Genomic DNA, 12,677 nt, shown 5'->3' with positions numbered 1-12,677 from the left:
AAAAGGCGAGCAAAGCGTACGGGCCGATCGGGAGCAGGATTGACGGGATGCAGAAGAAACGGTGGCGCGGAAAAAACGGTTAAAGAGACAGAGATACCAGGTTAATTAGATTATCGAGGATCCCGGGAGTCGAACTGGAAGGGCTAGCAGCGCGACCATACATGGTCCAGCGGCCTACGAAGAAGCGGGAGCGTCGCGTGGGAGGTCGAGCTGCTTCCACGCCGGTTTTTACGCGACTCGGGAAGATAGATTCGTGTGCTCGTCTTGGAACCCACACGCCGGACGCGACTGTTAAACAGGCTGCCACCGTGTCTCGCTCGCGGGTACCGGTCCGTCGATCTGTCGACGAACGACAAGGATCATCCTCGAAGACGCTTCCGCGCGATGATCGCTGATGCGTTCGATGATTCCGAGGGCAGGACAGGTTGGATTTTATCGGTCAACGACATCGAAGACCAGGTTTCACGGCGAGACGGGACGATAACGCGAGTTTCGGCGTTAGATCGGGAGTGAAAATTCGTGGCTCGTCGGGCAAGGGGCGTCGTTAGAGGCGAATCGCGTGCCAACTTTCAATCTCTGCGTCGAATGCCCGCTACGCACGCCAAGATCGCGTTTAAAGCGGCCACCGCATCCTATAAATCCAGATTTCCGCGATTCCAGTGAACCAGTCCGCGGCCGGCCGCGTATATATGTCGCGCGGCTCCTCTGGCAGATCATTAGACCAGCGTGGAGGAGCGTTAAGAGCGATGAAAGTGTAGCGGAGCGTGTTATGCAAAACAGCGCGTCGGGGGAACCAGAAAAGCCTGATCCCGCTGATCGATCCGCTCCGCCGTCGTTGCCGCCGCCGCCGCCGCCGCCGCCGCGAATTCGAGGCGAGCGTCCGGGAATGCGTCACTCCGACGCGGATCGATTCCATTTCCACGACCGTTTCTACGTCCTACGAGTTTCGAAACCTGAACCGGCCCACGCTTCCACGGCACGGCTGGGACGATCGATCGGAGATGGTGAACGAGGAAGAATGACAGCAGTCGCTCAGCTCGATCCCCGTCATCGTGCCGTATAGCCTCGTCGAGGGCGAGGACTAGTCTTTCGTTCCGTACGAACTTTGATCTCTCCACGGCGGATTCCACGGCCTGGAATCCCTGAGAATTGAATTGCAAATCGCCGGTGGGACATGGATCGGTTCGAGAACGTTTCGAGCCTGCCGCGGTGATCGAAAGTCGAGCGCCAGCTCCGCTCGGCCGCAGCACCCGAGCAAATATGTCGGTCGCGGGCACCAGGAGGCTATGCAGAGCGGGCCTAGTCGCCGTGCTGGTCACCGCGTTGTGCGTGTTGACTCTGCTCGATTCGCCGCCGCAACTCCCGGATCCACCGGCGGATCCTCCTCCCACGCCTGGTAAGCAATTTTCTCCGTTGCCGCGCGCTCCTTCGCCTCCAGCAGCGCGCGACCCTTGCCCTTTCGTTATCGCTGAACGGTTCGCAACCCGTACCCACTAACGCGCGCCTTTGCCACCTAACAATGCCCGCTTCTTTCCTATCTTTCATTTCCTTTCTCCGCGCCTTCGTCTCTCGGGCTAGGTGATTAGACGCCGCCGATTCTGCATTTTTACGCGATTCTTGTCGGAGACACACCTGGATATCGATCGATACGGACTGGTCGAGAGATACGTATCCGGCTTTGGTGCTTCGGACGTTCGTTTTCCGCTGGTTTGTAATTTATCGCGTCATAGTTTGCGAATTTTTACCCGGATAATTGATACCGCCACGCTGGTACCGTGTCGTTGCATTTTTATTTCCATTCTTGTTTCTACTTTTACGAGCGTGGTTTGTGTAATTTATGGAGAAGCGTGTGCTTAGACAAATAAAAATACGCTCGAAAATGAGCTGGTAGACGGCAGATGTCTAATTAAAGCGTCGCGTATGTCGTATTGGAATACGTTATCCAAGCGAGGAACACGCGTTTTGCCTTGTTTCCGAAGCGATATTTCACGAGGCACGCAGCAAAGTGAATACCCCTGCGAGAGCCTCGAATTTATTTCCCTCCTATGAAAGCGCCTCTGAGTCAAAGATCATCGATAACAGCTTCTTTAAATATGCAAATCTCGAACTTTTATCTTCTACTATATCTGCGTATTTGCATATCAAAGCTGTCTAAAGTGCAAGTACCCCGGTCTGCCACCACCGGCTGATTTATAAGTTTTCTGACGGGCTGATCGCCGGCTTTCAAAAGCTGTCGTAAATTTCATAAGCCCTGCGTGCCCGTCAAACGCCGATACAACTTTCTTCCCCGCACTTCCACCGGAACAAACAATTCCTAGTCGGATCGGAATAACAGCCTGGGGATAACATTCGATATCGGGTACCATAGAAATGATGAAGCTCTCTTTACACTCTCGCAAAGTACTCCATCTCGATGATGGACATTTCACGATTAATTTGCACATTTTGCACGCGTTTATAATCATTTTAACAATTTTTTAAACACGAAAATATCGGTCGAAAAATCATACGAATATAAATAACAAGAATATTGAAACAAAAATAACGCGATTAATACCGAAATTTTCCCCGAGCGATCTAAAAACAGAGTTTACGATCTGAAGATGATATACGTGGCACTCGAGTATTATCTCGATAAAAAGCATCGCGCGTCTTTTACAACGCTCGTTCTCAAAGAGCAAAGGAACGAGTCTGTAAGCTTTGCGTCAAAAGCTGACTCGTCTTCGATAGGTACAAAGACACGAGCGCCTCGAGACACTTTCCGGCATCAACTGTCCAACGTAATGTCTACGAATACATTTCGCATAAACGATGTTCTTCTTGCACGATAAATTCACCGTGGAGGTACGTTTACGCGATGACAAATCGCGTTACGGTGTAATTACTCGCGGGCTTTATGAAATCGTAAATTTTTGTTACTAGCAGTGGTAATTGGGCGGAAAGGCATTGCTCGGTGAGGGAATCTGGGGAAAAGAGCGGCGAATGAAAGTGAAAGCGACGAAAGGCTAGGGAGTGCTTTCGCTGACAGAGCGATTGATACGCGACAAGAAGAAGGCCCCGCAGTCGCACGGAGTAATTCCCACGTGGCGAGATAGCCGGCCTCTGTTCCGAGTTTAGCTGAGATTTGTGTTTTACTGTTCGCGCTATTTCCTACCGAGCGAATACTTTCCCATCGTCGGATCTAGCCGACAAAGAATAGGAAAATTCCGCGCGTTCCTACGGCCGACCATTAATTCATAGTTCGAACGATTACGCTTAATCGCGTCAATTCTAACGAGCCGGCCGTTCCTCCTCCAACAACTCGTTAGATTCCCCTTTGAATAAGTTGTTGGGCCAGCAATTGCATGTAAATCGTACACTTCGTAGCAAACGCGCTCGAGTGAGAGGGATCTCCGCGAAGTTGCTCGTAAATTCAACGTTACACATCGTGGCCAATGTAGCTGAACAATGAGCATCTCTCTGCTTTTTCCAACCGTGACGCGCTAAACTTCTTGTTTACATCTCAAATAAACTCCCAGTCTAATCAACTCCGATTCTATTCTAATTTACTAGCATAGAAACGATGTTTGATTAGCTTTAAACTCTTAAACCTGTCTTCAATAGCGTCGGATTCTCATATTATTGTATGATCTTCCCAACCGGGTATACTTATTGCAAATTGAAATAGCGAAATGTACAGCGTATTTGACGAAAATACTTTTTCTTTGGAGCAGGATGATTACTATTTTATTCCAATGATATCGAAATTATTTCACGTTCCGATCAGTTCGATATTACAATTATTTGCGAAGAATAGCTAATAATTTTACGAAGCCAATGGTGTTTACAGAAATTGCAACGAAATCGCACGAAACTCGGACTGATAACTTCTGCCAAAAACCGGTGAAATGTACAGTGTGCTTGACGAAAATATTTTTTCTTTAGAGCAGGATGATTGCTATTTTATTTCAACAATATCGAAATTATTTTTACGTCCTGATTAATTCCATATTACAATTATTTGCGAATAATGGCTAATAATTGCACGAAGAAAATTCGTCGAGGCTTTTACATAGATTGCAACGAGATTGCACAAAACTCCTGGAAACTGATAACCGCTGAAAATCACGATCCACTCTATCCAGCCAAGTACCGTGAAATGTACAGTATACTTGACGAAAATATTTTTTGTTTACAGCAGGATAATTATTATTTTATTGCAACAACATTGAAATTATTTTTACGTTCCGATCAGCTCGATATTACAATTATTTGCGAATAATGGCTAATAATTGGTGGAAGAAAATTCGTGGTGGCTTTTACAGAAATTGCAAGGAGATCGCACGAAACTCGGACTGATAGCCGCTGGAAATCACGATCCACTCTATCCAGCCAAGAGCCGACTCGAGATAATCAGCGGAGAAAAGCGTCGAAATCGAGTCTCGAGCGGAATGGCGTGCAAAAAGCCGGGCCAGTGCGGTCGTAAATCAACCGCGGAGCGGTGACACTGGCTTATCGTGGACACAAATCTTTACACGGTTCCTTGGCGGTAGCGACTTCATTAGGTGACGTAATTTACAGCTCGATTCATCCACGGATTGCCACGACTGCTGCGCCTCTGGCTTCCCAAGCCCTTCGCGTTCCCTTCGGTTTCCCTTTGGCCGCGCTATCCGATTCACAGGGCGATCGGCCGGAAAACGCGAACTGGAGGTCTTTCCGTTACGGTTTTTCAACGACGCGGTATCTCCGTCCGATCCCGTGTACCAGAGATCGCTTTCTCGCAAAGCTGGCGAAGCGTGGCGCGGCCGGGAGGGAAAGGAGGAAGCCGGACGCCGGCTAAAGGGCAGAGCGGATCGCACGCGGCATCTGAGCGTAATACGCGGTCGTTGGGTCAAGCGTAGACACAACTTTTAACGACGGTACACGGCAGGATGCATCGGCCGCGATATCGGCGACCAGCTCGAACGGAACAAATTGTTTTACACGGCAGAGAGAACGGCCAGACGACCTGGCTGATCGCTGCCCGAGGGGCAAGGATTTAATTGGTCGACGAGGCCGCTTTAATTCGAGGATTAACGGAAAATGGATATTTTATGTGTGCACGTGCAGCGGAGGTCCGTGGCCAGACTCTAGCTTGGTAGAGTTGCAAGAACGGAATTAAATATCGACTATAAACGCGCCTTCTATGGAGCTCCAGGGACTCGCGAGTCTGGTATTAACGGAAGGATAATTTCCCAATGATCGGAGTGGATGTACGTTCTCGGTACGGTGTCGCAGGGTTATTCTTGCGAGATAGCGATCAGCAAGCAGAGGTCCGAATGTTCGAGACTGTTCGTGGAAGTAGGTTACTTTGGGTTAGGCAGAAGGTAGGTTGAAGTCTTGGCAGGATGTGGGTGGACGTTGAGCCGAGAAACGATATTCTTCAAAGTAGAAATTGTATTCCGAAGTCTGATTCAAGCTTCGAAAGTGGAATTCGAATTTTTACGTCGAATACCACTTTTGAAAATTAGGATGGAATTTAGAGGGTAATTTTTAATTCCTGTTGAGATGGAACGAGGACTCTGTAAACCCGATTTCAATTTTTATATCGAACGGAACTTTCGAAAATCGAATACGAACTTGGACGAATAATTTTCCAGTCGCGAGGGAATTGAATGGAATTTTAAACAGTCGAATTCACATTCGAACACCGATGGAAATTTTTAAAAACTAAGGATTCGAAGTTGAACGATTAATTGCAAGGGGGACCAAAATAAAATTTCGAAAGTCGAATTCGTTAACGATCGATGAACGCCAGCCTTGCCAGGGACTGATGAAATAGGAAGAGTCGGGAGTAACTGTCAATCGGTGACTTTCCGTTTACGTGTCATCCCGTACGAGCGAATGACATATTTCGCCATCGAGTCGATTGGATCGAATGGATCGTGGCAGCGGGAGAAATTAAAATATGGCGGATGGTCGTGACTCCCGGTCGTTCGTGACTTTTGCGTGAAACGAGTTTTCCACAGACACAGCCGGCCGAAGAGCATTCGCCATTAGAGGCCAATTAACGAACGGTGCAATTGAAATTCTGTATATGTAACCAACCGACGCTCATCCGAGGTCAGTGACGCGTTTCGACGTAGCCTGAGACATGGATTAAGGAAATTGCCAAGGAATTATGGGAAGAACGATTCGGACGCGGCACGATCGTCCACTGACACGTAAACGTATTCAAGATGTACGGCGTCCGGCCTCGCTAGATGACGTAATACTTCCGTCCGGTCGGGGATCCTCGGCGTCTCTAGTTCGCCTTTCCATTCCTAGCCGAACGATGACACTATATATGACCGTGGTGACTCCAAGTTTACTCAGATACCCAACGATATCGACGATTAATTATCGGTGAAGCGTGGAAATCGTTTCCGGAAAAGAGCTAAAACGGAGGCCCAAGTTTTGGATCCAACCAAGACCAAGAGTGTACGAGTAAACACAGAGGTCTATGTTTTCGGTTTCAGAATGTCAAATTTATAATCGAAGGGAATAAATTAGCAGAAGCGTATTTAGTAGTATACATAGACGATAATGAGATAAGCTTCATTGAATACGATTAACCCTTTGACTACGACAGACTTTAAAACACAGTAACCATATCATACGGTAGGAATCCATTTACAATGTACACCAAGAATGGCAACACCTTTCGTTAGATATGCATTTCTGGGAAATTATTCAAACAATAATAAAAACACTATATTCTATTACATCAAAACAACGTTATTTATTTCTCCGTATTCTGCATTAAATTGTTACTGTATATGCTTAAAATTTAACAGTAAAAGAGACTTGTGAGCAACTTTAGGTGTCCATGGTATCACAAGTGCAAGATTTCTAAGCACCTTTAGAACAGACACGCAGTAGTCAAAGGGTTAATTCTGTTATGAGATTCTACCATAGCGCTGAATATATAGGTTGTAATTAGAATTTACAAAGATGACAAGTTTGACAAAAATGTAGTCTGATATACGCTGTTCTTATCAGTGTCACAGAGAAAACCTAGCTCAACGATACACGAGATACTTAAAAAATACAGCCATAATTTCGATTTCGTGGGAAATAAATAATTCCGATTTCCACGTTAATTACGAGGCATTAAAATCGAAGAGGAGTGGGTGGAATAAACGTCCGTGAAATGTTTGGGCTATAATCCAAGAAGAGAAATCGAATTACGTACGAGGGATATTTGTCCTGGCTGTAAACGCTTAAGAGAGTAGGCTTCGGCTTTCACGCGACGTAGCTTTCCATTTAATAAGCCGTATCGCGTACGTAGCTCGTTCCGAATTAATTAGCCGAAAAGCGTGCGCGGCTGCTTCCGCGTTAATGAGCAGAGCGTAGCATGCGTCACGCGACTATCACGGTCTCAATCTGCCTGACACATTTTCCAGGTGGCGAACCCCCGGGCACAAGAAGCATCGTGGCTTACTCGTGGGCGCGGAGATTGGCACTCGATTACAGACCCTCCAAGGAGTGCGACGGTAATGGAACGTACGGAACGACGTTAAATACGTTCAAGTTAGCCGACGCGAAGTGGCTCGAGACAATCCCCGGACAGCTCTTCCTGTACAGCGCCCACTTGGACCTGAGAGTGGCCGGTTACCCAAGCCTCAGGGTGATTGGCGTTAAACGTGGACCTCTGCCGACCTCTGGCCTTTTCTGCACCGTTTGGTGAGACATTTTCCCCGCACGGATTCGCCTCTTCGATTCCCCATGACGTCTCTCTTTCTATCTTCCTTTCTTTCTCCCTCTCCCTCTTCGACTGCTCCCTTCTCCCCCCATTCAGCTGCATCCAACGCGTTTTTCCTTCTCCCTCCTCGGGAATTTCTCTCGTTTGGAAGTTTGTAGGGTAACAACGTGTCAGCGTATCGCGGCGATGTAACGATATCTTTGGAGAACAAGTTTTGCTTTTCATTTGGCTAACGACGCTACTCGTTCTTCGGTACGGCTAAACGAGTTCCACGCTCGGCGTCCGCGGGCAGTCATTTTAATCTAACTTCTTACCCGGTTTCGCCAAACTTTCTTTATTACCGGCCAACACAGATGCAGCCGTTTCATAATTCCAACGATTATGCAAATCCGGTGTATCGAAACGAGGCTTCCGCCGATCGAGTAACAAGAACGAGTAAAAAAGCCCTGGGCAGAAGAGGCCCTAGTTGGTCTCTGCACTTGGCCGAGCGCAGTAGTTTCATCGAGCATTTTTGCTTCTGCCGGTCGTACAGGTACGAGGAGGAAGATCGAGGCAGAGCCGTCAGCGTGGAGGCGCTAGTGTCCACGATTTGGTTGGACGAGTGGGGTGAAACGGTGGACAGCTACGCGGGGATCCTCGTCGGCTGTCAATTACCACCTGACGCGGCTATCGAGCCGTCCAAGGTGTACGTAGGCCTGGAGCCCTGCCACCAGAATGCTAGTCATAGTTTAGCGATAAACGGGGAGGACAGGAACGAGACGGAGGAACGTCGCAGGCAGTTCACCCTGTGCATCAAGGGTCTGGACTTCGACGAGGACATCTCGTCCAAGATCGTCGCGTTCGTCGAGCTGCACCGCATACTGGGCGCCGAGCTCTTCTACTTCTACGTGTTCAACGTGCACGAGAACGTTCTAAGGGTGCTCAGGCTGTACGAACGATCCAACGTGATCAGATGGTTCAACCTCACGCTACCGGGCGACCTGCCGAACGAGAGGATCGCGAGGAGGCGGTTCCTCAGCGAGGACATCTGGATCAAGAGACGTATGGAGCTGATACCCTACAATCACTGCTTCTACGATAATCTTCACCGATCGGAATTCGTGCTGCCGATCGACATCGACGAGGCGATCGTCCCGGCCAGGAGGAGGAACTGGTATGAATTGCTGCTGGACGAGAGGATCAAGCTTGGCAGGAGCTTCAAGGACTTTGCCTCGTACGCCGTCAGAAACGCGTATTTCTTTCGAGAGTTGCAAATTAGGAATCAAACCGATCGTGCCACGCTCGATTACAACGCGACGAATTTCCTGGCCGACCTGGACTACCTGGACACGATCAGGACGGCTTGCATCTCGCCGGAAGGTGACTCGGTGAAGAGCTTCGTCTCCACGAGGCGCGCGTTGACGGTGCACAATCATTACGCACTGACCACGTTGAATCCTTCGACCAGACGGGCCCACCACTTTGACCCGGAAGACGTTTTGAAGCATCATCACAGGGTCTGCGACGAGAGACACCTGGACTGTGAACTTTTGATGGAGGACGTTACGGTCGACGAGTCCGCGCTCAGGTACGCGGACGAGCTGAAAAGGAGGATGAGGCTGTTCTTCAGCGACCTCAACGCATTCGAGTAGCAGGGATACCGATGTACATAATAAAATATAATTAATTGATCGCCGCGTGTTTTATTGATACTTCGCGTTGACCCTTCTCGGGGGGAGAAAAAGCGGAGACCGAAGAAGAGGGGGACTCCAGGTAAGTATTATTTCTCGTCATTTTTCCTATCGTCTCGAATATTCCTGGCTTTGATTTTCACCGAAGCTTTGTAGATTTATTACACTTTCCGATATTCTTTTACTCTCAGATCACTTGAAAAGATTAGACATTATTTCCTAACAGACGATGAAATTTTTCCCAGCAGGTATTTCTCGAAATACCTGAAAATTGGAAGAATTCGAGATAAGACGCGTTGAATTACAGAGACGGTATTTAAAAATATTAAATTATAATCGCTACTGATCGCGCCACATCTCGTTTTCCTATTCGCTAATCTGTACGCGAGCTAGAAATATTTAAAACAACATTAGATATTAGCAGATAGCGTTTGGCGAAATGAAAGCTGTATAATTAAAACGGAAGATTACACGAAACTGGAGGCACGAACGAGCTATTTCAGCAATGCACCTCCGCATTACCTCTGGGAAATAAGATAAGAAGACAATGCGGCGTTTTCAACTTGTAACCAACGCGTCGTCCCTAAAAAGATCAAACGGTGGGTGAAATTTCTCGCAGGCCGCGCGATAGTAGCAACAATTCATACCGCTCTCAAGAATATTCCTGGCCTAATTAGAATAAAAAAAACTCGCCTCACGGTGCCACGAGTGATACGATAATGAAACGCGCTCATGGGAAATTTGCACCCCGCATGGCACGCCTGGTCGTGCTGTTTAAGCCAGACGCTTTCCAATTATCATTCTTCCGCCTACCGAAACGAGAAAATCTATTTGCCCTTTATTTCCGCGAAGGATATCAGCAAATTATTACCCAGAGCTCCCGTTTAAGCGCCATAAATCGGTGCCGTTGACCTCGTTTATCGCGCCATTTTCTCTCCCTAACACGGAAAAGAAATCATACTTATCCAATTCCGCCGCGTTGACCATCCTTTTCATTGCCCGAGCGTTTCCATAAAGAAGCCGAACAATATTGTAAACGCGTAGATACCCCCATCGAATCTCCATGAGAAGCCATCATCGCGATAGTTCGGCTTTTACGATTCCTCCTCACCCATTCTACACCTCTACGGTTTCAGGTTTCTGCTAGTTGCCGGGTCGGCGGGAGGACGGGGGAGAAATTCGAGGCAGGAGAAACGAGGTGCTTTTCACGACGTTCGGGGCAGCGTTTACAGTGGTAAACAAGGGTTGGATCGCGCGCAATTCGAAATCCTGCGCGGCCCACGGCCCTAGATAAATTTTACGACTCGCATAAAGCGACGTGGAAGCACCGGCAAGGTCATAACGAAGTTTAATAGCTCATGAGCAAAGCGTGTCCCGCGTGGTTGTTAGACCGACGCGCAGATAAGACGGAATGTTATTTGGAGAAGAGATAAGTGACTTCCGACGTCGAGCTTCCCACTCTCGCGTCGTTTCTCTTCCTCTGGATTTCCTACCCGTCTGGATGTTACACGAGGAGCTGCTGATCCTTCCGCGTCGATATTCCCTCACGGCACTCGCGCGCAAATCCTCTGGCGCGAAACCGAACTCGCGGGGTGGCTGGCAGCGGGAAAAGCACATAAAGCGCGAAAAGAATACAGAGTTCGATGGAAGGGCAAACTTCCAACAGTGCCTCCGGGTAGATATTGCTGGTAGAAGATGCTGTTACTCCGCGAGGAATCAAGGTTCGGCCAGGGGCGAATTGATTGGCTATTGTTTCGCTGGACTGGCAGCGAATTCGAAATGAGATTGGGTCGAACAGGATCAATTGCATTAATACGGGTTTTTACCGTTTCCTAAAATTACCTAGTTTTACGAGTAATAAATATCTACCGATAAACGAGCTTATTCGGATTACGGCTAAAAAGAAATAACTATCGTTTAGTCTATTCTCAGCAAAGTACGTCTTCTGTATTCTAACTGTACGCAGGGAGAGACAAAGCTAGAGTCACCAGTTCAATTGTAACTAACCCATTTCTGTCTAATTCTAGACATAATTGAAAACCAAACACGCTTAGATATGTACAGTAAACACCTAACACCGAGAAGTATCTGATCAAAGTGCTTCGTTAAAGTTTAATCGAATAAATATTAACCAAAACTCGCCTAAAACACGAGGGACTACTCCGTTTTATTTATGCTACGTTAGAAAGGAATAATTTCGTGATTTTAATTAAAGTTTAACCAGACACCCGCAGCATTGTTACACGTTTGCATATGCTACCTTGAAAGAGAATAATTTCTACGTGTTAACTAAAGTTTAACCGAAACACGAACAATTCCCTTGCTCTATGTCAACGAAATATATTAGCATACTGTAGAGACTATGGTGTGGTAAATGATAGTACAGGCAGCCCTCCTACAACACGGCATCCTATAACACAATTTCGCTCTAACACGATAAGAAAATTGCAAAAACCTTTGTACAACATTGTACTTCTATATGAATATGACGAATAAATTTATTAAATTAAAATTGAGTTGAATTAAAATAATATTTTTATTTTTGTTTTGTTTCGTGTTGTACATGCATTTATATTTTTAATAAAAATTAAGTTGTTCATGTAGAATTAAAAAAAATTTGTTTTTAGTAAATGTTCGAAACGTAACCCCCCATTTTGTACTGACTCTGGGTCTCATACAATACGGTTTCACACAGCACGGCATTTTCTAGGAACCTATGTACCGTGTTATAGGAGGGCTATCTGTATATATATATTATTTTAAAAATTTTTATTCACGTTTGATCAATGTTACCGTATCTCTATCTCGTGTCTAGATCGTGGTGCGTCCGACGTTGGTAAGCAGGCGTCGCGATTTATATCCCGAAGAAAAAGGAGCGTAGGAGTTGTTCTTAGCACAAAGGCCAATTTACCGTGCCGAGAATGCCTTCCAGAAAACAGAAGGCTGGTTCTACACGTATCCAGCAGCGCGTGCAATTTATCGCAGGAACACGTAGAAAGTCAGATTCGAGGCGATCATTCCGAGAGCTCACCGTGAAAACTGTATCACTAGATCTGGAGTGTACACGGAGCACGCATGTACGACAAACTTCTGTAATGTTCCTAGCAGATCGTTTGAAAGCAACGACTTTACACGCGCTACGAGTTTAGTCCGCATTATCGAGATAAGCGTTATTTACTCCCGTTCCTAGCGTGATGGCGGCTACTAACTAATGATGAAGATGTAGATAAATCCCTCGCGTTCATTTCGCGTCAACGCTTCAATTTAGAGTCGCTTAATGCTCCGATTCATCATACCATCTCGGA

General features: G+C 47.0%; 1 protein-coding gene across 1 annotated transcript; it reads left to right on the top strand.

The window, feature by feature from the left end:
- Positions 1 to 299: 299 nt before the first annotated feature.
- LOC108545876 (uncharacterized) lies at positions 300 to 9,333 on the top strand. Its single transcript, XM_017897691.1, has 3 exons — positions 300 to 1,396; positions 7,404 to 7,683; positions 8,235 to 9,333. The coding sequence occupies exons 1-3, from the start codon at positions 1,261 to 1,263 to the stop codon at positions 9,331 to 9,333; spliced, it is 1,515 nt and encodes a 504-aa protein (XP_017753180.1). The 5' UTR covers positions 300 to 1,260.
- The last annotated feature ends 3,344 nt before the right edge of the window (positions 9,334 to 12,677 follow it).

The sequence above is a fragment of the Eufriesea mexicana genome, unplaced genomic scaffold, assembly GCF_001483705.2.
Source record: "Eufriesea mexicana isolate 0111107269 unplaced genomic scaffold, ASM148370v2 scaffold474474897, whole genome shotgun sequence".
In the NCBI taxonomy this organism is placed as follows: domain Eukaryota; kingdom Metazoa; phylum Arthropoda; class Insecta; order Hymenoptera; family Apidae; genus Eufriesea; species Eufriesea mexicana.
This window is presented reverse-complemented; position numbering and strand designations above follow the sequence as displayed.